Source organism: Melanerpes formicivorus, unplaced genomic scaffold (assembly GCF_026170545.1).
Source record: "Melanerpes formicivorus ecotype bairdi unplaced genomic scaffold, bMelFor1.0.p_v2 SCAF_18, whole genome shotgun sequence".
NCBI classification, from domain to species: Eukaryota; Metazoa; Chordata; class Aves; order Piciformes; family Picidae; genus Melanerpes; species Melanerpes formicivorus.
In genome coordinates this window covers 1,325,140-1,352,558 of record NW_027142370.1, presented here as the reverse complement: position 1 = coordinate 1,352,558, position 27,419 = coordinate 1,325,140, and the positions used below count along the sequence as shown (strand labels likewise).

The window sequence follows — 27,419 nt, the reverse complement described above, 5'->3', positions numbered from 1 at the left end:
CCCTCTTCACCATCTTTCCTCCTGCCCCATCTCCACGTTGGGTCTTTCCATCCCTTTAGAAAGTCACTATTCATTTCCGTCCCTGCTTCCACAGAGCGGCTCATTGCCTTTGGCACTGCTGTTTCTGTGAAGCTCACAGAACACCAAACAACAGCTGCCACATTCAAAATCTTTGCACTGTCACAGAGAATTAAGTTCTGCACCCATATCTGCAGCATTGCCTAGGTATTTCATATAATGACTAATCTACTGCTTTTTAAAATGTTAGTGTTTATGTCAGCTCAGTTTACAAGAGCCAGTAAAAGCTAAATAAAAACTGTTCAACTCATAAGAATCTGTCTGCAGTAAACTTTTCTTTATTGCTGTTGCTGATACAGCTTACACTGTATTTATATGTTCTTCCCTTATAGCATATGTTGTCTACCAGATAATGATAAATAAATATCTAAAAATAAGCCTTGTTATACCACAAGAAGAGCATTTAATGACTACCAGAAGATGTTTCATACATTTGAAAGCTACTACCCTCATAAATAAAAAACCCCAAACCTGTTATCTCACTCCAACAGAAAAAAAAACACCTTGATTACTCATTCCTAGAGGCTGTGTTGAAAGTTGGGACAATTTCAATCAATTTGTCTGCTTTACCCTCCTGTGCTTCATGGCTTGAGGACACTTTGTGGTCCCATGCAAGAGAGGCACCATGCAACATACTCCTCTTTGTTCAGAAACAATTACATTCTCTTCATGTATCAACTCAACGGCAAACATCGTTTAAGTCATCAGAAAAAGTCAGAAGCCTTTCTAGATCCCTGCAGCAATTCCTCCTCCACAAACTACTTAGAAAGCGTTTCTGGTTTTAGCACATTGTAAGCTGGATTTCATACCATTACAGCTTCTCCATGGGAAAAGAACAGAGTGCCTGACATTCATCACAGCAACACAATGTTTGGAAACAGGCACTGCCTTTAATGCCTCATATTTTTTACAACATAACTGAATTATGTTTCCTATTTTGCAATTCCCTTCTCAATTTCAGTTTCAAGAGGAATCAATAATTTTAGAGGCATTAGCTGAGGAAGATGTAACAGGAAGATGTAACAATTTTTTGTCAAACTTGAGGGAACTGCTTTTTTCCCATGACCATTACTATTTATTGTGATTACTCTTTCATTTGTAAGTTCTTTTATTCCACTTGCTGCTTATTTTGCTGATGTACTTCATTCTGTTCTTTGCTACATTTCAATTAATACTTTTTTCCTAATTTACATAATGTAGCAAATTATTAACCTTTTTCTTTTATCCCCAAAGTAAAAAGATTGCAATACTCCCAAGTAAAGCATACTGGCCGAATAAACCAGGAGAAAGAGAGAACAGATTTATCATTCAATTGCTCCATCCTCTCAAAATTGGCTATCACTCTGCTTGGCTCTTCAAGGAGCAACACAGAAATAAAAGTTAAAATGAAACACAAGAATGCCAGGAAAAGGAGGAGGTAGTAGGATCGTGAGGCCTGATGATTATTCTTTTAACTCTGAGGGTGTGGCAGCTTGCTCATATTGTCAGCTCTCAAAATGACCAATGTCCAATTTGCCTTTGTTTCTTCTACAGAATCTATACTGTGAATGTTATTAAGAAGATGTCCTGAAGAGAAATATGAAGTCCACATTTAATGGAAGCTAGGCAGCTTCCTCTGAGCAATCAAAAGGTTGTATTGATATCATCAACCAGGGAGGAAACAAGTTCCTTCAGATAATCTGAGTTATCTAACTCCCTTTTCTCTGCAAAGACTAGAAGAACATACAAAAAGATGCCTTACAAATTATCCCAACTCCTGATGCAGATGGAGAAGTACTTCAGGTGAGTGAGAGAACAGAGAGTCTCCATTTAGGAACATAAATATGTAATCAGAAGACGTTCTGTGAGATTTGTTACCTGGCTTGGAAACATCTTAAGAGAGCTATGGTATGGAAGGGTTATCAATCACTGCATTTAAAAGAAGCATCTCTGTAATTTGTATTGAAATGGATGCAATCAATGATGCTATTATTTCTACCAGCAGCATTTCTTTCTGTAGCTGTTTGCCAATTTCCAAATGTAAAATATCATGCAGAAAAATGCAGGCATCTCCTTGTAGCCAAGTCTCTTAGAATAACGATGGCACCAATTCCAAATAGAAACTTATAAAACATCTATTATGCAAAGTAACAAAGCCACTTTGAGAAGGGCTTGCATGTTTTGGAACAAAATAAATCTGAACACAAGAGTTTTTCCAATTGGATGTGGTAGGATTGCACTGCAGGGAAGAGCCATATCACAAACATGGTTAAATAGAAAAACCTCCTGAAGCTCTAAATATCTGATCAAGTAGGCCAAATTCTTGGGCATTCTTTCACATCTTTGAAATAAAACCCCATCCTCCTAATCAATTAGTGTGCAGTGCTACGAGCAGCAGAGTGAAGTCCATCACAGGAAGACAGAAACATGAAAAGTTTCCTGTCCAGCTCCCTCCTACTGAGGATGCAGCAACACATTGCCGCCGTAGTAATCACAGAGCACGCTGGTTTTGAAGCAGTACAACTGGAAAGTTCATCGCATATAATGTCCTCACACTTCCCTAATTTTATTGATGCCACATAAGATCATAATTATGTTTTCACAGCTGCATCACACTGACATCTCCATAGTCTTTCCTGAACCTACTAATGGAGATCCCCTGTATTTGCTGATTGCTTTTAAGTGATGAGTCTTCAGATTCCAGCAGGGTTTTTAGCCTTTGAGTGCATGACCTTACGTTTCCTACCATACAAGATCCTCACAATCTTCAGGTCCTTCAGTCCTCTAAACTGATCTACCACTCGAAACAGAAAGTCACAAAGTGACTGCTTCCCTTTGTCTGGCAACTCACACATTGCCACGTTTATAAGTGCTGAGAATTCAAAACCTGTCCATGAACTTCAGGGTCACTATCCAGAGGAAAGTGAGTCTTTTAGAAAAGACTTCTTTTACCACAGAATAAAACTATGTGAGAAAAGCACTCACACAAGTTGTGCTAGCAAAACTAGAAAACAGCATTTTTCTTCTTGCTTTCTTTTATATAAGTAAATAAAAGGAAAACTCTTAGAAACAACATTTCCCCCCCCCCCCCCCCCCCCCCCCCAGTGTGAAACAGTGAAATGTTTAAAATAGTCTAACTTCCAGATATTAAACTCAGGTTACCATAACCAAATAGTTATAATGTCTTGCTGTATTTGGCTCCATTTATTGTTTTATATCTCATCTATGGTAATTTTAGAATGCTCAAGACACGCTAAAATATATTGCCAAAACAAATTGGGTTGGATTTATACACAGTTTCCTTAGGCAGCTATAGAAGTCCTTAGGAGAATGATACCTGATCCAACAAAAGGACAGTGTAGCGACAAGGCATTACAATCAGAAAAAAACACAAGAAAAATACTTACAGATTTTTTATGTCTACTGCTCCTCGGAATGCCTTCCTTGGTATTGCTTGAATCTGATTTTCACTAAGATCACTAAGAAAAAAGAGATTAAATGGAACTTAAAGTCTGCCACTTATATTTCTTTCTGTGCATGACAAAAAGAACACACAAGAAAATAATTTCAGTCATTATGTTTCAGTCAATGTTCCCAATGAAGCTCATTTTATTACCTTAACTGATTTGTAATTGAAGAAGAATCAGCAATAATAGTCAAAGGAGTTTATCAGTGTTGCACTAAGTAGCTCCTTTACAAACAATACATATGCCACAGAAAAACCAGGACCATTAAGTAATTTAACAATGAAAGACAAACTGATTGATTTTTTAACTGAGCAATTTCATTTTTCAGCCCAATCCAAACCTGTGACAGCTTTATGCCAGCCAGACTGAAATCCTGCAAAAAGAAAAGTAAGAGGCTATGGCAAACAACTATCTTGTTTCTTAGAGACATCTAAGTGACGTTTCAGAAAGGGCTTTTAGGAGCAACATTCCAAAATGATGCATGGAAATAAAAGGTTTAGTCCAAGATGATGCGAATAAGCAAGGATCATTTAGTATTTTAGACACCAACAGTCAGGCATTCGACATACTCTTGCCCTACAATGTAATCTAGCATGAACTCATATTCTCAGCCATTAGTAATCGCTCCTGAAGCTCTCTTTCAGATTTATGAACTTTAATAAAACAATTTGAGGATTTTATTAAACCTCACAGTTCCCAACTTCTACAAAATTTACATCATCTTTTTTGATCAGAATCCTACATCCATTGACAATGCTTTGCTCCACCCACATCACTTCCCATTTCCTACATCTCTCACAGTTTGTGCATCTTACAGCACTGCAGTATCTTGTGATGGATACTCAAAACCAGACCGAATTTCACTGCTGTTAACCGTGGGTGGGGGAAAAAAGAGAATGAATCTGTGAACTGTGATTTAATTTTCAAGCCATCTAAGTAATCTTGAAATGGGATATGACTGCGCTGCTCTGACAATAAATTCAATGGCAGTGAATGAAAAAGCAGCCTTCAGCATTTGTTATGGTAATATGATTTAACAGCCTGCTTCCTTTAGGAAAAAAACCCTCCATTATAAGTCTAAACAGGAAATAGCTGTATTTACATTTCTGTTTAATTGACTAATACATTTTGCCTATCTAAAAGCTGTGTGTGAAGTGGTTAGGTTAGCACTAGTGATTTGTATTGTGATCAGTTTGGAACAAAGATATATTTACATTTCTATGTAAAGCACTGCTGTCCTCGTAAATACAGACTGCAGGAGGTAATGGGGCATGAGGCTTCTCATGACAGTTAGCAGAGTATCACCATTCATCATTTTGTGTCATTTTTAAAAGCAGAAGATGGGAAAGATTGAGACAATACCCTAAATTATTATTTTTTCCAAATCTGATAAAAAAAATCTGAATGGTCAAAATCTTTCTTCCCTTGACCAAAGGCAAATCTTAGCACAAGTGCAAAGACTTGCAAGTATCAGCTATTGAGTCAGGTTCCACCATAAGCAACACTCTTGAGTTTGCATATGCACCTCTGTGTGTACATGTGTGCAAAACAGAGCAGACTAACTGCTTGCTAGATTTACTGCTGGGTCCACACAGTCAACACCATTTCCAGGTAGCACAGGCTCAGGTGGAGTGTAGTACAATGTTCCCTGCTATTTTTAGCACATTTGAAATGTAAACTATTTGATTGCAAAGGTGTCCCAACCTTGCTGTGCAAGGCACAGTTTAAGGCATCCCTCTAAAGATGGAGAGCCAAGTAGGGCTGGCAAATGTCATTTTCCAAGAGATTTTTTGGTTATTTATTTTTTTCTGGTTTGCAAAACTTTCTTGGAACTGTTTATGGAACAAAAGTCTGAGTTATTTAGTCTTTCTGCACTCCAAAATTCTACCTCATAGAAAAAAAATCAATCGACTTTCAACACACAAATTAGGCCTACTTATAGCAGGAAACTTTTCAGTCATTATTTATTGATTGCTTCAAGTTTTCATCTGCTTGTTCTGAAAAGGTTTCCATAGAAAAACCTTGAGGGGCTTAGACAAACATTTGACTTTGTGCATAATTTACGCCTAAGTTTCATGCTGCAGACCTAGAACTCAGTAAGAAGTTACTGTGTGGCCTCTCTTATCATGCTTTAACTTGTTCCACTGCAATTCTTTAACTCCTCAAGAAATCCCTGTCACAAGTGGCACAGGGTGCACTGAAACTTTGTGAGCAAATGGGGCAAAAAAAAAAATCTATCTTGTAGATAAACCCAGGAAATTTTACAGGCCAGTATGTTACATCAGTTTGACTGTGCAGCTTATATCCTGCAGTGAGGAAAGGTACAAGCCTCCTTTACAGCCTGATGGTCACTGTTTTCCTGCACTGATAACTATGTGAACTTCACCTCCCATTTCAAAAAGAGGCAGCATTCGAACACTGAGTATAATTTGTGATGGCACTTGGTACCCCTACAAGGAAAGAGACCTTAAGCATTTCAGTACGATTTAAGCCACTAAACAAGAGAACATCCCACTTATTAAACCCCAAATCTTTATTACTGGAAGCAACCTGTTCTCACATTTGAAACCAACAATCTTACTGAAACATTTTAACTGGAACAAATAACTCTCCATTACTATTGCAGCCCAAGACTTTACATCAAAATCCAGCATACCTCCAAACAGCAGAATTGATTAAAACCAGCTAGAGTTAGATTATGCCTGCAAGAATCTAGATTTCTGCATTTCACAAACCAATTAACTAGGGAAAAAAATATTCATAACAACAGCCAAAAGAAAAGACAAATCAAATCAAATCTCACCACACTCTCTCTCCCCAAATCACATTCATTTAAAGTATCCAGGTAATTTTTTGTTTCCTTTATTTTTCCTTCAGCATACATTATTAATCACAATGCATTATGGAAATAGCAGAAAGACCTTGCCAAAACCTTGCTACTACTGAATCACTCCTACGAACAGAAGGGAAATGCTACATTTCTGTTGATCAAATTTACTGGGGAGTAGACAGAAGTATACCAGGAAAAATACCCTGAATCCTGCTAACACATGAAATTAAGACCAACAGAATACAACAACCTATTCCCACAGAAAACCATATGATTTTTTGTATCTGATAAAGCCCTCAGACAGCCTGATATTAATAAGCCTGACAGTGTGCTTCAGCTCTTAAAAAAATGCAGACAGTACTGCATTGCAGCTATTTTATTACTCACCATGTATGGTTCCCAGTTGACTATCCCATTTATCCTTAAAAGGAGTGCTTAATTTTTAATTCTATAAATTGAGACACCATGTATAATATCTACATTATATCCTGTTAAGGCTGTATTACAGCTTTCTTGTGGGGCTTAAAACCATTGTTCGTTCTGGAACGATAAATCTTGTGAAGATGGCAAACCTGCTTGTAAATTTAATTACTTGTAATTTTATTTTCCTCTATGGTTTAACCTCCCTCTGTGTCTGACCAGCAACATCATAAATCTATACTGCCATTCTCAAGTTTGTAAAACACTGAGTACTGGGAATGAATAATGTGCCCTGATTTTTAAAGGGAAAGGCAGAATTATTGGGCCAGACTACGTATTGAATACCTATCACTTCATTTATGCTAGTTCATAAAAAAGGCTCAGGTGGCTATTCCATGATCAGCACCCTTAATAATTATTTAAATATATCTGACATGAATAAAAGAAGCCTTGCATAGGAGTCCTCTCTTACTAAAAATCAATAGCTTTGACATTAGCTAAGTATACTATACCTGAAATCTCCCACGACCATACAAGGTGGCAAACTATTGTAGATAATGAGATACTCAGAGGAAACAAACTAACTCAGAAAAAACAACCCAGAATGAGAATCTGTTTAAATTGTTTGACTTAAAAACCAAACATATGAATCTGGATACTGAGATTTTTCACTTGGAACACAAAGGTGGTTAAATAAATAAATAAGCTTGGTTTAGAAGAGGATAGGATAGTCCAATTGGAAGGGCCCTATGATGCCAGGGGAACATGTAACGGCTCCTTCTTATTCACACAGGATTCATTGAATGCTTTTTCCTCGCTACTGTTCAGTGTTCCTGCAATATATCTGAGTATACCTCAAAAAGTCCAGAAATGTAAGTGGCAGGGAGAAGACAGACACTGCTTCTCACTGCAGTCATAACCTGGGAATTTGCTCCAGCACAGGCTACTCACCGGATTCTGGACTTCATTAAGATGTCAAGGAGGTCTTGCATGGCCTGAGACACTTCTCCAGCCACCGTCACCTTAATGAGGCATGGCATCTAAAACCTTGAAGCCAACTCAGAGCAAGACCCTGCTTTGCAAGAGCTGTTATTTATGCCCCTGGCTTTGACGTTATGAAAAATGAAGTACTCTGCCTCAGTGGGAGGCGTTGAAGACACCAGCAGTAAAACCTAAGCTCCCAGAAGGCGAGAACACGCAGCGGTATGATGGCATAAGAGAAGGGAGCCATGGTTTCAAGTTTCAACTGTCTTGATACATCTCCAGAGAAGGATGGAAAGCGATTATTTCATGTTATCATTCAAACTGGCAGCCGCCTCTGTTTGCCAAAGCTGCTGCAGCAGTGGGCTTTCCAATACAAAGGGGACAGCACGAAATGGCATAGGAAGGGTTTGCTGCATTTTGATGGATCTCTCAAATAATTTAGCCTCCTATTAGTTTTGACGACTTTTTTTCCCTGTGCTTCAGTAAAACACACAATGCAGTGATTCCTCTTCATAATAAAGACACAAAGGGAGTCCAATACTATCAGCTGATTCATCTCTAGACATATATTTTCTCCTTGTGAAGACCTAAAACATGAATGGTTAAGTTCTGTAAATCATTATCATTGGTTGTATCATCTTTCCAACATCTTCACAGGGATAAAATTTCATGCCTAAGAAAAGTACTTTTAACCTCTTTTAGCAGATGGAGGAAGCGAGCCAGCATATATCAGTGATAGCACGTATCAGTATCATGCTGAGGAGCACAAAGAAGATGAGAAAAATTTAGATCAGAGAAACACAGATTCTCTGCATCACTAACTTCCATTTGCTCTGCTGAGTCCCCAGAGATTCAGATGCTGTGGTTAGCAGACATAATTTAGTCTCATGCTAAGGTAGAATTGTTCCCTATGCCATGGTGTGCTACATTACCCTAGTGACAATTTTATGTTCACAATACAGGACAACCATCACTGTGACGTGGACAGAATTCTGGGAGGCACAGCAATTCCTTTGGTAAGGAATGAATCTTCCATTCATCTAAAAAGATTCAGACTTTATCTCCCTGCTCACTTTTCCCCCCTTTTAATGATACCACTTTTAATGGTACCAAGGAAGTTTCTTTCATTCTTAATGCCTCAGGTTTGCTAAACATTATCCAGTTATAAATCTGTAATTGAATTCAATGTACCTCTGGTTACAGCTTTTGGCAATTATTATTTGTATTATTTAAGCAGCAGACATTTTTATCCATTTCATCTATTTCTTAAAGCATAGATGGAGATCATTTAAGCATACAGTATAGAACACACAGAGCAAACCCAGGAAAACTGACACATCACACAATAGGAGCACTGGTATCTTGGTAATCTCCGAGTTTACCAATACCTTCAGCCCTGACATTTAGGATAAATCATCAAAAATTTAGATGATGGAAATCAGTGATTTTATTTTTAATCTGAGGAACAGGCTGCTTCCTCCCATTTCTCCATTACAGTATTTCTCCATTATAACATGCTATTGACCTGCTTATCATTTTGAGTAATAGCAATTGTTAATTTCTGCAGAATGAGAACTGCACAGAGTTCAAGCACAGGCCTTCTTATGCTTTAATATGGTCATATTTTGTGTCTCAGTAAGCCAAAACCTCCAGTCTCAGTCTTGGCATGAAAATCCACCTATGGGCCCCAAAATCAATTCCACTCTATGATGTCTTCAGAAGTGCACTTAATTTATGTAGTCTGGTACCATTTGAAAACTAAGTGCTGAAGGAGACTCGCCATTTATTCCCTATTGTGCCAGCGTGTCCTAGTGTGGCAAAGGTTAATTGTGAAATAAAATAGGAGCATTAGGACCACACATTCATTTTACTGGAGTCATACAAATTACTTTTGAAAAGGAAAGCAGCCTTTATTTGTCTGTTCCACTAAACGAATATGTAATTCTCTTTTGTTTGAGACTACCAAAATACCAGAAACAATTGCACACTGTAGCTCCTGAAGAGGAGAGGACCACCCACCAAGAGAGAGAACTGCCATACTGCTTCAAATTTGGCTTTGGTAGAAAAGGATCCTTGAAAGAATAACTTGCAGCTCTTTAGAATACCTCTGCCCACCCCAAAGGAAAAGCCACCAGTTCTTTATCCTCACAGAGTCTTAAATTGGCCAAGCCAAAGGAAGGGATGGAATGAGAGTTATTGACTGCTGCTTGTCATGCATTTCTGTGGCAGTACTGCACCACTAACAGTGCCTGAGGCAGCAGCACAGCTGTGAAGTGTGAGGGTATTGCTGACCTACAGCCCTGCTTAGTGTCTGCAGAGTGGGAGAAGACTTTAGCTACTGGCTGTACATCTTGCATGCACTGTTTCTAAAAGTGATCATCTAGCCCAGCCAATAACTTGTAAAGCATATATGGTTTCTGTTCTTGCATTTTTCCATCCCTTTTATTTAGCCAGGTTGGAATTGAAGGCAAAATGGAAAACAGCTTATGTCATTATTTCACACAAGGTCATAAAATACCATTCCTTTATAAGGAAAGAGTGCGGATTCTGCTATTTTAACTCCAGCAGTCTCTGACAGCTGATTTGGCAATTCATTCTTCATCAACTGTTACACCTGATAGACTTGGAAGGCACTACCAGTTAGGGACTTAAAAAAGGATAAAGCAAGATGCTGCTAGGTAACTTTCACTTCTTCTGGTCCGTTAGACACTCAGCATATGCATGGCTGAAACACCCATTTGGCTTGGGGATCTGCTCACATTAAGAATAGATGAGATGGCATACTTAACTTTCCAAAAGACCTCTTCAAGAGGAGATGACACAATCCTGCTCTACTTCTCCCAGGAACAAAACTTCTTTTCTAACAGGATTTTGCAGCTGTCGACGTGTCCTTAGCATGTAATATTGTTTCCCCTCCTTCAGAATTGAAACTGTAAGGCCTTTTAGGAACTGACTGAAAGGTTGTCTGGTGTGTTGTCTAGTTTGACTCACAGTCTCCAGCCCTCTATACTCTCTTCTGAAATGCCACTCAGCGAACCATGGCAATTTCTCTTGTTCAAAACAGAGAAGAGTGGATTCCTGATCCAACCCCATTCTGCATAGCTGCTGTTCCAGTACAGGCAAGTAGTAATTTTACCTCTGGATACAGACAGTTTTCACCATGCACAGGCCCAAACCCTTAGTTTAATGATAAACTGAGTATGCTAAGTGTTTCCTAACAGTAAAACCAACCCTGAACAGCCCATCAAGGGACAGCCAAAACTTAGAGAGTAAACCAGAAATAATGGTGCAGATGATTACTGTTGAATGGCACTGTGCTCACTCTTCCTTCACTTGAGTAGAATGATGTAATTTGGGGACTGTCCCTTGAGACAGGCTGGCTGCCTAACAAGACAGGTTTATGGTACAGTCTTAGCCTCATACAATGTGTGCATAGTCACATAACACATGCGAAGCACTGATGCTTCAGGCTTTGAGGCTGTTGCCTCTCAGTGCCAAAAAGTGTGCTAAGAACAGCAAAAGAAACCAAAGCAAATTATAAAAGGATTACCATGGATGATTAAAAAAAAACCTGACAACAGCTAAGCTACCATCCTAATTACTACTTATCAAGATGACCAATATTATATCATTGTTTTCCTGGGCTTCACCCATCTGCTTACAACCATCTGTCATTTCTCATACTGCAATATTTTTCACAGAAACACTTTGGTTCACTTTACACTGTGTTGATTTTTCTGCTCAATGCCATGCAAAAAAAAATCTGGATTTCAAGAGATGGCTTCCTGTCGTAAAAGGAGCTGAGACACTACAGTTGGTCTATAAAACAAGAACAGTGTACCCTAGCTGAACACAGGGTCCATTTAGAATGCAAAACCGTGGTAAAAACACACATAAGCAATGAAAAGGAAACTGGTAACTCCAGAATGAGCTGATCACAACCAAATTTTGCATTAACAGCAATCTAAAAGGAACAGCCCAGGATCAGAGTGTAAGAGTATGGAAAATCCCATTGCATGATACAGCCCTGGCTGCATGCTGTTGCAGCAATACCAGTATACAAATCACACTTGTATGTTCTAGGAAGACTCACCTATTAAGTAGTCCACGCAAAGCTGAATATTATACAAAGAAAAGCTTACACTGTGTTTCTACTTCTGCCATATTTCTCTCTCTTTTCCCCTCAGCTGCTTGTACTAGTAATAATTTTCTTTCAGACATTTTTTAACCTCTAAGTCCACAAAGCTCAGATTTTCTGTTCCAGGACTGCACTTTTCCACTGACACCATCAAAGAGTAGCTGCTTATAATTGCAGTTTAAAACCTCATCTCTCCTCCTTCCTTCAGATTCTGCCCCCCCCCTCCCCCATCTGTAGGTTTTCAAGGTTTTTTTCCAAATTACTTCCTTGCAAAATTCTTTCCCTTCAATCATTTTCCAGACTCTTCTAAGTAGCTGGTGGAGCTCCTGCTCAAGTAAACATTCAGAAAAGTGTACTGAGAGGCTGCCATAATCAGGATAAAAAGTGATTGTGTGTGTGTGGTGTGAGGGGATCTTCCTGTGGAATGAGGGCTTTTTAATGTAAGAGGGGGATTGCTTTGTTTTGTTATCTGAGGGTAGGAAGGCAGTTAGATGGCATGGACATCAGTTAAGTAATTGCAATCAAATGGGAGTGCAGGATACGTAGGATTAATATGGGTGACACTGATGTCTCCCTTTCACAAGAAACTCCACCACTCCTGTGTGAGTAAACAGATGACTGCAGGGCAGAGATGTCTAAGTAACCATGAAGTGACTGAGGACAGTTATGATAATGGCAAGAGAGAGCTGTTAAAAACACTTAAAAAGCTTAACAGACAATGGTTAAGCTTCCCTATTGCTTAAGGACTAATTCTGAAGTATACTATGAAACATCTAAAGACTTATAACAGTTGCATTTGGTTTGAAGCATACCTTAAAAAAACAAAGACACACAAACCAAAAACCGCACCCCAGGATGTAAGAAATGAGGCTGGCTTTAAGAACACATGACATTGCACTCCTATCAATAATAGCTGTTCCAGTGAACACCCCAGCACTACACCACCCACCTTCCCGCCAAAGCAGTCAGTATAAATCCATTCCTACTTGTAAGGAATTCAGTAAGAGCTTTGCCAGCTCAGAAGATCCTGGGACATGCATCTTTACAGCAGCAAGCACATGTATCTGCACTCACTCTTTTAGCTGAGTAAGAACAGATCTCCTCTGAGAACAGGACGAGCTCAGAGCTCTGAGGTGATTGAATTCAAAGGATATTTACACAGATAGCTGAGAAGGTGTGAGGATTTGCCTCCATGCAGGCTCCACTGCACTTGCTATCTCCTGCCATATGGTTCATTCCCTCTCACGCTTTTTCTTCTGCTGCAGTTCATATTACAGTGCACCGCTTTACAGACCTGCGGCTTCCAACATCTGTAGCAAAGGTCTCAGAAATTGATTTAGAGGTTAAAATACAAGCATAACCAATCCTGCTTCTACACAAGGCTATATATCTTTGTTGGGAGACTGACACATGGTCCCCATATGCACTGGTGATAACACAAGCCCGCCAGGCACAGATGTACTTACAGCTCCAGAGAGATGCGATCTAATGATGGATAGGAATAACCCAATCATAAGAACATTTGTATTTGTAAACCCTACCTACTGCTACAGACAATATGTCTACACTGCACTGCCACAATTCTTCAAGGATATCAAGATGTTCCTAAGGTATGACAAGCATATGATAAAACTTAATGGCATATAAGAGAGAGAGAGAGACTGCTTTCTGAAGCACAACTTCAGAGTTGGAAGTTTTCAAAATTAATTGCTTTTCTGGCAAACCCAAAGAAAATTAAATTAAATTAGATCCTGGAACTTTTTCATTAGAAGACTCTGGCAAAATAAACTTAATAGATGGAAAGCTTTCTGCAATTAAAAGTGACAGGTGCATGGCTTTCTCTAAGCTTTTAAATCACATCTGTCAAAAGGCCTGCTAAAATGCATTTTTTAAACCCCTTCCAATCTACTCAACTTTTATGAATCAAAATACTGCAGAATTATTGGAGATATATCATGTGAGAAAGTCATGGCTTTATGGCAGCAAAGAGCTAACATTTCTGTAGAGTTATACATCTGACATACTTAGGACAATGTATTAAATCACAGAGTAACTCTGTATCCTGTTCCTATTCACTTCACTTGTCAGCATGATTTCTTGCTTTAATTCTTAACCAGAGCAACAGAAGTACACCACTTCATTCTTCTGATTTAAACCCCAATGTTTATAGTAAATTCAGGCCACAACTTTGGCTGAATTATCTGTTCTACATGTTTATGGTGATTTGGAATAGAGATGGACAGGAGAAGTAGCTGCTATATACCATCTACTATTTACCAATATTTATGCCTCCTTTGGAGAAGCTTTTTCAAGATAGGAAGTGCCTGTCTTAAAAACAGGCAGGAAATTTTGTGTGCAGTTTCTGCTACACCCCTTAGAGAGCAAGTACCTGCTCTTAATGAATGCATGTTCCAAAAGTGTGAGCAAAACCACTCATTGCACATCATCTCCCCTACCCTCAGACGTGCCTGAGCCAATCCTTTACCCAGAGACGTCCAACAAACCCAAAGCAAAACCACCCAAACCCAAACCCAAGCACCCTAATGATCATTTCTAGATTTTCTTTTCACCTTAATTTTGGTAGGGATGCAGTATATATAAGTGCATGCTCTTCATCCCCACCAGTTCTGAAAGGAAGTTTATTACTATTCAAAGCTCTTAATTATCAGCTAAAAGTATTACACTCTTGTAAGATGGACTGCAACAACTTGAAGCATATAGGTTATGGTACAGCACCTTCAGAGATGGAAAATCAGACTACCTCAGCTAAACACAGCTCTGATTAAACAGCAAACATACAAATAATCTCATCCCAATTCAGGAAAGCACTGAAGCATGTACAAGTTAAAGTATATGCTTAAGTCCTGTTGAATTCATTGTAACTGCTCACATGCTTAGTGTTACATGTGGTCAGATCCATCTTTGAAGCACAAACTACTTACTGAAAGGCAGCAGTGAATACATTTTAATTATAGCTTTCCCTAATGTAAGCATAGATAAACAAAGATAAAATCTGCCTCAGGTGGAGACACTGAATAAGATGTCAGGAGATAGTTTTCCATAATCACACTATGAATTTTGATCTCACCCCATGATGAACTATCATTGTGACCAAAAAAAACTATCAGTATTTAAATCAAAGAATCACAGAGTGGTAGGGGTGGGAATGGACCTCTGGCAATCCTCTAGTCCAACCCCCAGCTAAAGCAGGTTCTCCTAGACTGGGCTGCACAGGAACACGACTGGACTATGGATGAATCCTCAACAGAATGACCTTTTATATTTAACAAAACTTGGGAGTTTGGTGCTGCTGCTTTTTGGGTTTTCTTTGGGGAGTGGGGATGGATCTTGCCAAGTTCTGTTCCCTGTGAAAAAAAACCCAGGCTTTTCATTTTGAAGTTACAAAGTCCTCACAAGCTTCACCCTGGCACTCCTTGTGACAATGTTTAAAGGATTTTTTGCAGAGATTGCAATCTCCAGCTCCTGGCCAGGTAGAGGAAAGCTTTGGGGCAGAAGGTCTTATTCCTGTCTACAACTACCTGAAGGGAGGTTATAGCCAGGTGGGGGGTTCTCTCCCAGGTAACCACCAACAGAACAAGAGGACACAGTCTCAAGCTGCACCAGGGGAGGTTTACACTGGATGTTACAAAGAAATTCTTTCCAGAAAGAGAGCTTGGCCATTGCAATGTGCTGCCCAGGGAAGTGGTGGAGTCACCATCACTGGAGGTGTTTAGGAAGAGCCTGGATGAGGTGCTTGGTGCCATGGTTTAGTTGATTAGATGGTGTTGGGTGGTAGGCTGGACTTGATGATCTCAAAGATCTCTTCCAACCTGGTTAATTCTATTCTATGTCAGCAGGACTGATAACTCAATACAATACTGTACTTCAAAATTGTGAGTCAGTGCTGCACCTCTGCAGAATAAGACAGAAACTGTGCTATCAAGGTATGGTAGGTGGTAGGTCTTCTGGGAAGAATCAAAGATAGTTAAAATGTACGCCAAAAAAATTGAAGTAATTGCAGAAAGATTCACCCCGGACTTAAAACTGAGCACGTCGGAGCGCTGGACTGCAGCGCTACTGAGCGCTTTAGATGAGCAAACTGAAAATACACCAAAACCACTACAGGAACCAAGGAGTCATGAGAATATGTCTACAAATATTTGCTCCAAATAAGGATATAACAACACTCAAATATTTTCCTTTAGTATCTCTGTTTAAACTAGACCGTGGGTGAGCATGAAAGTCCCGCAATCTGTGGAAATGCAGCGATCGCGCTCAGCGTTCAGCAGGGATACAGAATATCTAATTAAGCCCCAGAGCTGTAGAATATATTTTTTCCCCATATCTCTTTTGCCCTCTGTTAACCATCTCCCCATCCATGTCTATAAATAATGAAAATAAGCCAAATTTTCCTCACTGATATAATGTATTGCACAAATATCTGAAGGGAAAATATACCCAGGAATGTTTTGATGAGTTGCACTAATTAAACAGTTTAAGCAAACATAAACAATCATACAGAAATACAGCCCTGAAAAGATACTAGGCAGAATTTACAATATATACAAGCTAGTTACAACACTGATTAACATCTGGTTTCATACAGAACAGGAAGAAGGGTGTTACACAGGCTGCTCCTGCACACCTAGGCCCACTGCTGCCTGGGGGTGTGTGGGGTGTGTTCTTTTTTGTTGCTCTTTTAGTAATTAGAGACACACTTCACTTCCAGGGGAAAATGACCGTTGGTGTATGTGAAGGTATGGGTGGTACAATGCCTGACCTGAAGAACCACCAAATATCTCACAGGGTCTGTTGTCCACAGTATTTTCAGTGTTCATGATTGCCTTTCTCATACACACAGTAATGAGCCTTTAAAAAGCAGAGATCCCAAGCTGAGCCAGTTGGAAAGGGAACTGCAAGAAAAGCATTTAAATAGCAAAGGGAAAATGACAGATTTTCACTTTTTTCAATGAAACTGTGGTAAAGGCACTCAGTGATGAAAATCACAACAGCTAGGATTACATGATGAGGATTTCATATCACTATCAGGCAAGTACATGTCTAATGGTGAGTGTCTTTGTCTTCTTTATGTTTATGAGCAGCTAAAGATTACAGTAATAAATCCCTAGGAGGAAATACAATTGAGCCTAATCTTAAAATTAGGAATCTAATCCCCGTCAGAGAAAAGGTGCAGGTATTTAAAGTGAAGAGGAGGTCAACTTGCTGAAGGTAAGCTGACATTCTGTATTGTAGGTGAGGCATGCTCCTGCACAGCAGGTGAAGTATTAAAAACTTAAAAGCTGACACAAAAAGCAAGAGATTGAGAGGTTCATTAAAGTAAATAGGAAATGTCAGCAACCATCTTTGACTTCAAGTTGAGTTTTTGTCATACAACTTCCTGGTATTTTCCACTTGGCTCTCTTAACCAGTTTCCCTTTGGATTAACCTCTTCCCACCTCTGGCTGTATACACACTGCAAGATGGAGCTGCTGGACAGTTCATTAGAGCAGCTCCTGCTGTTCCTTCCACTGAAGAGGAGGCACATCTAAGTTACCATACACAGGCTGACACATCTCCTAACAACTTCTGGCAGCTTTGATCAAGCTAGTGGTTCATAGAAGATTCACAGGCAAAACAACAAAGGGCAGGAGCTCTGAAGTATTTCCTGCTGCTCTTTTGGAAACCAAGTCCCATCTCTTTGTAGTTCACCTACCATACTGGTATCATTGTTGGGGGACTGGATCTGGGGGCTTTTTCTGCATGACACATCTTAAACAAACATATATATACATTTAAATGGAACACTTCAATCCACTGCTAGGGAATTTATGTTTTAAATAACTCTGCTAGAAGTTTGAACATAACATTAAACATAAAACAAGTCTCCTGATTCAATGCTTCAGTTGCCTGGCTCTCTCTAAGCATGTGATGCAGCCCAAGGTTTACAAGAAGCTTTGCTTTGCCAGCCTCAGCCTTGTGAAGTGCTTGAGGGTTTCAATTTTCCAGCACTGCCCTATGTGGTGTGGTGGCAAGGAACGTGCAACTGCATTTCAGCACTTGAAGCGGACTCCTTGGTGTCCAGCAACACCTCCCACTGTATGGCTCAGCCTCTTTCTTTGACACCACTGGTGGCCAAGCCAAAAAAGTCAACAGTCTGCAGTAATGAATGAATACTCCAGGACCCTTTCATAATGGTATAGCTGATTGAGGCCCTGCTTAAGAGGCCTTACCTCATTTCCCACATATTTTCTGACCCATTTTGTCTGCCTTTTCTTAGAGGGGTTTTGCCTGTTATATTGTGGGCTAAGCAGTAAACTAATTATCTTGTTCAAATCCCTTTGTAACGCCTCTAATCCTATTAGTTATAAGAATGTGTGAATACTGATTGCACAACTTAAAAAAGGGAGAAACAGAAAAAGAGACAGAGACAGAGGGGAAAAGCCAAAAGGCAGGATCCAGGAGGATCTGCTCACCACTTCAGACTTTTGGGACTTGTCAGGACACTCAAGACTCCCATCCATCATAGGATGGGACACTAAACGGGACAATTTGTAAGGTCTGTATTTCCTTTCTGTCTGTCTGTCACATTTGCCCCAGAGCTGCCACTATTATCTGAGGCAGCTCAGGGCCCTTTGCTCACAGCAGAACTTGCTGACCCTTGACTCCAGTTAGGAGTTACATTTTCTCTCTTTGCCCTTTCATAATGAACATTTTGATGAAGGGGATGACAATATTACAATGTGTCAAAGAAGCCATATGAAGTGCAGGAAATGAATGGATGTTAGCATAGGCATCTATAGGCCCTACGAGTCCTATTTCTTTTCTTCAAAGAAACCTCACAAGTCTTATTAAAGAGCCCTCTCGCCCTCTCCCTCAGCTGAAGACACCGAAGCGGTTGCCTCCTGCTGTCCAGTACTGAGTGAACTTTAATCACTTTCCCTATTTTGTTCACTCTGGGGAAGGAGCCAGGCTTCAGCAAAAAGCCTGCAGTCACAGTTGATGTTAAAGAGCATGAAATTTATCTGACTTCCATAAAAGATGAGCTCTGCCCTTCCATTCCTGCTTTTGCTCAGCCGGCTGCTCCGGGGACAGCCATTCTCTCCTCCAAAAACAAATATTTGCTTAGAGCGTGGATGGATGCTGCTGCCTAGGAGCCCCTTTCCCCTTTCTTTTTCAACTGCAAACTTAGTTGTTTCCACCCACAAAGACAACTTGTGGTCTTGGGAAAGAAATTTAACTTTATCATTTAGACATGCTGTTTTGCAAATGAAGGTTTTAAAAATGCAAACAGTTCCTGTTTTACATGAGTAATAAGCTCTGGCTAATTGGTTACCATAGAAGCAAATTCATGAGAATTCTCAGAGAGCAAGAGAAAGAGTTACCTTTTTTTTTCCCCCCACTCTTTCTCTCCTCTCCTTCCCTGCAGAAACATGTCAGTGAAAAACCTAACCTAACAAGCAAAGTTTGTTTTCTCACATACTGCCCTTAGAGATTTGAGAGGTGGTTCATCAGATGGAGATTCAAATAGACTGCGGTATTACCTAGCATTCCATTAGTCGGTTTATAAACCCTAGCATTTCAAACTGGCTCTACAATGTTTGGAAATCACATTTCCATTATTTGTACAACATTTGCTTCTCTTACAATGGCAAATGAATGACACATTTGTGGAGAAGTTGGAAGGCTAAGTCTTACACTGCATATGTTTTCTGAAGATCGATGCATTATAAATGAGCACGTTCAAAACTGACTCTGACTTCAGAAATGTGTATTTTGGAAGTGGTACTGTTTCAAATAGAGAAAGGGAATGCAGAGAACTCCAAACCATTTCCAGAAGCAATTCATCCCCAAAACATTTTATGTAAATAAAAAACAGTAATAAAACTACATCAAAGGGCTTGATAATAAAAAGAATTAAAAGTGGTACTGATCCACTGACCATCCACTCCGAGTGCCATAAACCCATCTAACCCCCAACTGTGACAGACAACTGCAATGCCGAGGGCTGAACTGGAGCCCTAAGTGGGAGTACTGATAGACTGCCACTTCAGTATGTCAGCAATTTACAGACTGAAATTAACCCCATGCAAATGTTCTGCTGTAAAGCAGAGACCTATCAAAGGAAGAGAAGTGCTCCTTCAATAATAACAGCTCCCAAAACTGTGCCCCAGAGGCTGAGAGCAGTGCCCAGCGCCCAGCAGAGGTTAGCTGTCCATCACCAAGGGAAATCTGTTCCTGCTGTACTTTTAGTTGTGACCACCTAGGGGCACTCAGCGTCCTAGAAATGTATCACAAACCTCCAGTTTCGATCCTGCACCATTCTGGTGTAGAGCACAAAACATATTCTCTGTCAAGCATCCTGCCTTGTATTCTGCTTGAACAACAATGATGAGGATTGTTTATTGATACTTTATTACTGGCAGATAACCAACCAGCCAGCATTGTTCCTTCTAAATGCTTCTAAAGAGCTTTTCCTGATAAAGGCTTTAATACACCGTGAAGGTTTTCAACCAATGGGCAAAAATACATAGACCCTATCTGCCCAGAGAGAGATTTCACATTTTAACTCTGGACCTCTTCCAAACTGTGAAGCAACTACAAACTGCATGGAAAGCTGTCTGAAGGGAATTCTCTTAATTATAATTCAATATAGGTTTGAAAAGAACATGGCAAAAATGGAAATTAATCTAAGACTGACAGCAGCACAAGGTCAAGAGAATTTCAATTTTGATTTCTTCACATGCATTCTTTCCTTTCTACTTCATATTTTATACACCCAACACATAAACACAAACAGCACCATATTCTTATGCTTCAGGATTCTCTGAATCCTTTTTAAAGAAGTACTTGGTATAATCAGTCTTCCAAATTTTCTTCAGCAAAAATCTTTAATATGTTCACTGAAGCAATCAGCAGAACAGAGGTTTAGACTAAAGCAAATGGTTCGTTTATGCTAAACTGCAGCAGCCTACCGGCCAATCCTAGCTGATATTTTATGGTCAAGTTTTATAGCATGAAAATTCTGACTTTCTGCCACAGTTTTTTTCTGTTCAAACAGGGTTCACTTAACAAGCAGAATGCAGACCTGCTGCTTTCCCTTGTGGCCAACTTCACTTGTTCAAAGTCTTTGAGAATCTTGGAACACGGCAATAGCTCTTAAAGGAACTTTGGCCTGCAGCTGTTATTAACTAGCTTTGGACGTATGGACCTCCGTTGACAAGCACCTCATGTAGAGAGGTTAAAAAATTGCTACCATATGCTTTCAGCTTTTTTAACCTACAATGTAAAGCCTCTCACACACACACACAAAAAAAGGCAGAAACCCCTTTCACTTTAAGAACACAAATCAATTTACACATAAAGCAACACTTTCTGCTGCTTGCCACTTCAGGCTCCACACCATTCCCTTGGCTGCAAATGAATTCTACCTGCATGAGAAATTGCTAATACTCAGAAATTACAATGCTGTTAACTGTCCATGTAGACTTTCACATGAAGGTGACCAAAAAGGCTTCTTCATAAAGAGAACCTGTTACCTATCATTTACCTTGCACTGCAACAGCTGTTGCCTTAAGGAAACATTTTCTTCTGATGAAATGTCACCAAAATACGAGGGGGTGCATCTGGTTGGTTTCCTGGGCTTGCCTGTTTGGGTATTTTTTCCTGTTTGTTTCTATTATGGTTTTTGGACTAATTCTTAACCCATGCCTTCCATGGTTACCCAGCTTTATCACACAGGCACCCCTGAAGGGAGAGATGCCCATTCTTCAGAATGCAGGACGTTCTAGACTGAAAAGTTGTCAGTATTTCAGGCAAGTCCATTACAATTTCTTCTGTAAAAATAACACAAGGATTTTAATTAAGCTTGGAAAAAATGGGCCACAACTCTTGACTTAAAATTCAAAGCATTTTGCCACTGGTAATGAGAGTGGGAGAGCCACAGACGAGCAAAATACCATCTTTCAACCAAATGTAGACTTTCACTTTGTAAGGGAAGTCTCAAAGATAAAGGGATTCCAGGTCGTAAACACACTTGAAGGAATGAAATAGAGCATTTCACAATTACACCATAGGTCACATGTAGGATGCAATAAGAAAATACCTTCTTTGGAAAGCAGATCTTTGTAATGCAAGGCCAGATATGACATATTTCCTGCATATGATGCTAAGGTGATGAGTTATTACAAATGTAATTAATTTTACAAACTTTGAAACATGGGTTGGTTTTTTTGTTTCACAAAAGCAAGTGTGTTACATTTTATTAAGTTATTTTGGCTGTATCTACTCACTCTCATAGAGGGCTCCTTGAAAGCAGAGTCTGCATTAAGCTCAATAAAAAGATAATGAACAAAATGTCCACAAACCAACAGGACTGTCAACATTGGGCAGTTTCCTTAAAATTCTACATTTCCATTGTTTTCCCAATGTGCCAATATAATTCCTACTGAACCTATGAAAAATGCTCTAATTCTTGAATTCATACATGATTCACCATCATTTACCAATATGAGCAAACCTGGAATGAGAGGAGAAAACACAGCTGGAAGAACAGACCTTCTTTAATGCATTATCCCTCTGTGTTGTTTCCTGGGTTTAGACTTAAATCAGGGCAACTAGAAGCAGGTAGCTCCATTGGGGGGATGCTAATTCCCCCTCATGCAGCTCACCAGCAGGCAGGCTCAGCCTATTTATCCACATGTCGATAGAATCATACAGTGTCACACAAGTGCCTAAGCAAAGATTGAGAATCTGCTCTCCACCAATCATGCCTTCATGCTCACTTGCACAAGGATTATGTTTCATGCCACAGATATTACAACAATCATGTGAATATACTTTCTGGGTAACCAAGAGCCTTTTAGAGCAAAGGCAGCCCAATTTCCTGTTCCAACCAGCAAGAGGAAGTTATTTCACAGAGAGGTGATGAGTAAATATCATTAAGAAAATTTAGGGAAGCTTTTCCAATAATTATTGTTTTCCTATGTATAATTGTTTTGGTACTTATTACATGTTAGCAATCAACTTTTCAGGGATGCTGGCATGAAAGCGCTTTGGAGACTTCAGCAGTACTGCAAGGCATAATTATCCCTTGTATCTGCACAATGTTAAACTAATTGCCCTTACATTTCAAATGCAGTATCAGAAGCTACAAGATGGTTTAAACTGAGCTCTGCCTTGTGACCAGAGCTCTATCCCCAGAGGCTGGCAACTGTGTGTACACATCTTATTCCTTGAACCTTGCTTTCATAACCCCATACTGAGGCATGTTGATTGACTATATAGGAAAGAGAAGGCGGGGGGGGAGGGAAGAAAGCAACAGTCATGCTAACAACTTCAACAACTGTCAGGAATATTCTGCTTCATAATAAAAAAGGTCTAATTCTGGCATGTATGTCCACAGTGTTATTTCTCTTATTTCAACATAATTTTTAGAGGTCATCATTCCGAAGTTGTCAGGGAAACACAAACAACACATATGTAGGAATTACCCAAAGCATCAAACCATTAGATGACTACTAGCATCCCAACATTCAGGGAACAATGCAACTCCATTATTTTCATGAGGAGGTAATCAAGGCCATCCATCAAAATGCCATTGCAGCAGAGTATTCAGGACCCATTGGCATTGTCTCCAGAGCCCAAACATTGCTAGGAAGGGGCAAGCATGACATATTTCAGTATTTTCTCCTTGAAGCCTAGATTACATCTCCAGGAAGTACCTGACTGCAAGGAATTGACTAAAGGTAAATTCATGTTCCCTGTATTTGTTTAAAGGAACCTAAAAGGGAAGCACGTGGGAAAAAATCACAAACAAAACGTGTCCAAGGGAGAAAGAGGCACAGACTTTTCCTGGGAGGGCTGCTGTGGACCACAAAACACAGAGAAAAAGGAGTCTTTGAGCAGGACTGTGGTTTTAAGCTTCCAAGGAACACCTTGGGCAAGAGATGTAAAACAGCAGGATCATGGACAGCAGGTCCCCAAAAGTAACAGCTCTTTGGAGGATAACTACAAGGCCTCAGCACTCTCTTCAAAAGGCCGAGGAGCTTCTAAGTGAAAGAAGCCTTGCAAAGGTCACATTATTCCCTAACCCAAGCCAGAATTTCACAATTCTGGATTTCACTGTGCTGTTGAGATTTCCCTTCTCCCTTACCCCAGGCTGAAATGGGAAGGAGAGGAAAATGGGGGAAAGCACATGCATCCCCTTGCAAACCTTTCCATGGAAATCATGTAAGTGTAGCTGTCAGGGTCGGTCTCCAAGCTGTCAGAATGCCTTCTCGTATATCAAAGTGGGAATGAAAGCAGGTAGCAAGGAAATCTATAACAAATTCCTACTGACTCCAACTATAAATTTCCATACCAAATTACACAACATTTTCAGTATTATTTTCCCTATTACAAAGAGTTGACCCTAAAAATAACTGCAAGACCTTTAAAGTCCTATCCTGGCCATTATGAACTATTTTCACAGTTATTCTCCAAAAATAATATACCACATGGTTTTACTTTACTATTTAAAAGCAAAGTTTTACATTCAGGAAGAGAATACTCATCAGATCCTGCCTTGACTTAAATAAAACTGAAAAATTTCATGCCAGTGCAGAATGGAAATGAAGATTAATTTCCCCATGGAAAATGCTTAACATACACAAGATAGTTAATGGAAACAGAACTGCACTAATGTATTTCACATTATGAATATACATACATATGTCATTACTTCACACTTACATCGTGACCCTTATCTGATAATCCTCAAATGTGTTTAAAACATTAATGATTTATCATCACAGCAGCTCTACTACATTAGAAATATTTTTCCTGTTGATTTTCTTTCCCTCATGTGAGCTCTCTGGGCACATACTCCTGCATTGTAGCTGTCTAGACAGTCCCTATCAATATCACGCAGAAAAAACATCATTAGCAAATTCACAACAATCACCATGGAAGACTGAAATGTCTGCACTGTGCATGCAGCCAGAAAGCACTTCCATGCCACAGCTACTGTACAGCTTTACCACATTCTTACCCGTCCTTACCCTCACCAGAGCTGCTACTGCTATGTTACACTGTACAACAACTACCACGCAAAAGAACAGGACCGCTGTTTCAGAGAATTTCTAGCTGAATTTAAAGCAAAAGAGAAGGCAAAAGGAGGAAGACAAATCAATGTGATTATAAAGCTGCAGGTTAGTGGTATTTATAATTACAGCTATGAAGACACGGGCAAGTTCTCTTCTGCCCCTCTTACAAAGATGTTATGTGTGAAAGGCACTGAACTTGGACCAAGTGGCTGACTAACAAAGGAGACCTTGAACAGGATGATAAACTCCCCCCCTTTTTGACAGAGAAGATGCTTTGGGATTACATAAATTGTTTAATTATATATGGCCTATTTATATGAGTGTTCTATAGATTAGAAAAGGGGGTTAAATATTAAAAGCATGACAGTTTCCCCAGCATATAAATAAGGCTTTTCTATAAATGATTAGTACATTTCAAATTCACATTGCTCCTCATAGGACATGTACAGGAGTAGGAGCCACTGGAAAATGTTGACTTGATGAACAGATAATAACATCTTTTAAAAATGTGAACTGTCAGGAGTTAAAATACCAACTGAGGTAGGATTCATGCTCCTCTTAAGACTGAAGAAAACTCTGCCTCAGAATGATTACACCGGTGAGCTCACAAAGGAGCTTTGCCATCAATGACTTACATCTTTTGAGATCTAAGTGGGAATTTGATTTTAAGATGCTATTTGTATACCTTTTCTAAGAGTTAAGACAGAATTTACATCTCATTAGATAATCCTAGTGAAACATTTTATGTATTACTTATAAAAAAAGGTTTCCAAGTAGCTTTAAAGACCTCAGTCCTTCAGCCACCTGAGAAAAAGGACAGATGATTTTATTTAATTTAGTATTTAAAGTTGCCTGCTATAATTTGTTCCCATCTTTATCTCTGCTAATGCACATGCCAAAAGAAATAAACACCTATCATCCCCCAAAAACGTCTGTCTCCAGGAGGTTATCTTATATCTGGCATTCGTTGCACTTCTTGGAAACTGGACATAAATGATTTCATGAAGCACTTGGAAGGCTTTGGTTGAGCAGTAGCTCTGGTCAGGCTTTGTAACAGAAGCCTTCATCCTTCACTTCAGAGTCAGAGAGCTCATCATCCAAATACGGGTGCCAAAAACTAGAAGGCTGAGAATCCTCAGATTAGAATAGGTTTGCATTACCACAGTTACCATGAGTATTGCTATGCCTTCAAAGAACAGGAAATAGTATTATGCCAAGTATTCAAAGCAAGTGTTTCATTGCCAATCCCTGGAAGCTACAGCAGTTATTTCTCTGGCTCGGCAAACTTACATCACCGATCCACATATGTGAATAACTGCAGCCGTGCTCATTAAGTTATTTAGCTTTGCAAGTGGCCACGTGAGCATTTACTGGAAGTTAGAAATAGCATATCCATCTAAAAGATTAGTTAAAGATTAGGTAAACAACTTCTACAGAGAGAATTCTTAATACTTTCTAATGCCTGGGCTGTGTATTGTCTTTGTGCTTCCATACCAATTACTGCATTGAATAAAAGAAACTGCTTTTGGCTTCAAAATTTCCTTCTCATTTCCTACGCTATAGCCTCATTATATCAATTCCAGCAGTACATATTTTGACAGATTTTAACCAGATTATGTTCCTTTTGCTACAAGCTTCATCAGTTTCTAAGATACAAACTGAAGCACTGCACTTCTCAAACCATGGTCATTCAAAGAGATTCCAAAGACTGCTCCTTGCTGAGGCACTGAATACATAATGAGTGTCAGCTCATGTAGGAAACAGCATTGCTGCAAGCTTGGAGGCTACACTTCTATTATCACAGATTGACCACAACCAGCCTGGGCATCTGTTCCAGTGTTTAGCCATCCTTTTTAGGGAATTTTTGCCCCCCAATGTGCATCAGAATTGCATAGATCCAACTTCTCTACTGACTCTTGTTCTACCATTGTGCACCTCCATCCTCTCTGCACTCTCTGATCAGGTTGTTGAAGATAGCAGTAAGTCTCCCTTCACCTGCTCTTCTCTCAGCTAAGGAGATTCAGTTCCCCCTGGTGTGGTCTTTTTCTAACAAGGGACCTAAACTCATCACAGCTTTTGGATTCAGAAATACACATTTGAAAAGACTGCTGACTGAAGCACAGCTTTAAAATATTCCCTAGAAGCACGGCAGCGTGAGTACCCTCCAAAAGGGCTGGAAATCTGCATCATCACTCAGATTTTACTTCCATAATTAAATAATTTAAAGTTTAAAAACTGATCTAAAGAAAAGTAAAATACTGATTACTCATTTTTAATAAACTTTTATGGATGGTCATAAAGCAGAATGTTTCAAACAAGGCTATGGATGGTAAGGCACCAGCAGAATTTCAATAAATCCAAATTACACATCTTTTAGGCACTAGATAAGTAAGACATTAAGGAAACCATTCCCCAAGATATTATGAATGCCAAACGGGATC

At 39.5% G+C, this 27,419-nt stretch overlaps 1 protein-coding gene across 12 annotated transcripts in view; it reads right to left on the bottom strand.

Moving 5' to 3' along the window:
* Window positions 1-27,419, bottom strand: part of SLIT2 (slit guidance ligand 2) — a 194,515-nt gene that overhangs the window by 78,051 nt on the left and 89,045 nt on the right. For 11 of the 12 annotated variants that reach the window (XM_068149265.1, XM_068149267.1, XM_068149268.1 and 8 more), the window contains exon 5: window positions 3,465-3,536. The exons of the other annotated variant lie outside the window; for it this stretch is intronic. In XM_068149265.1, the coding sequence (XP_068005366.1) occupies window positions 3,465-3,536 (72 nt within the window). The remainder of the gene's footprint in view (window positions 1-3,464; window positions 3,537-27,419) is intronic. 12 annotated transcript variants of the gene reach the window in all.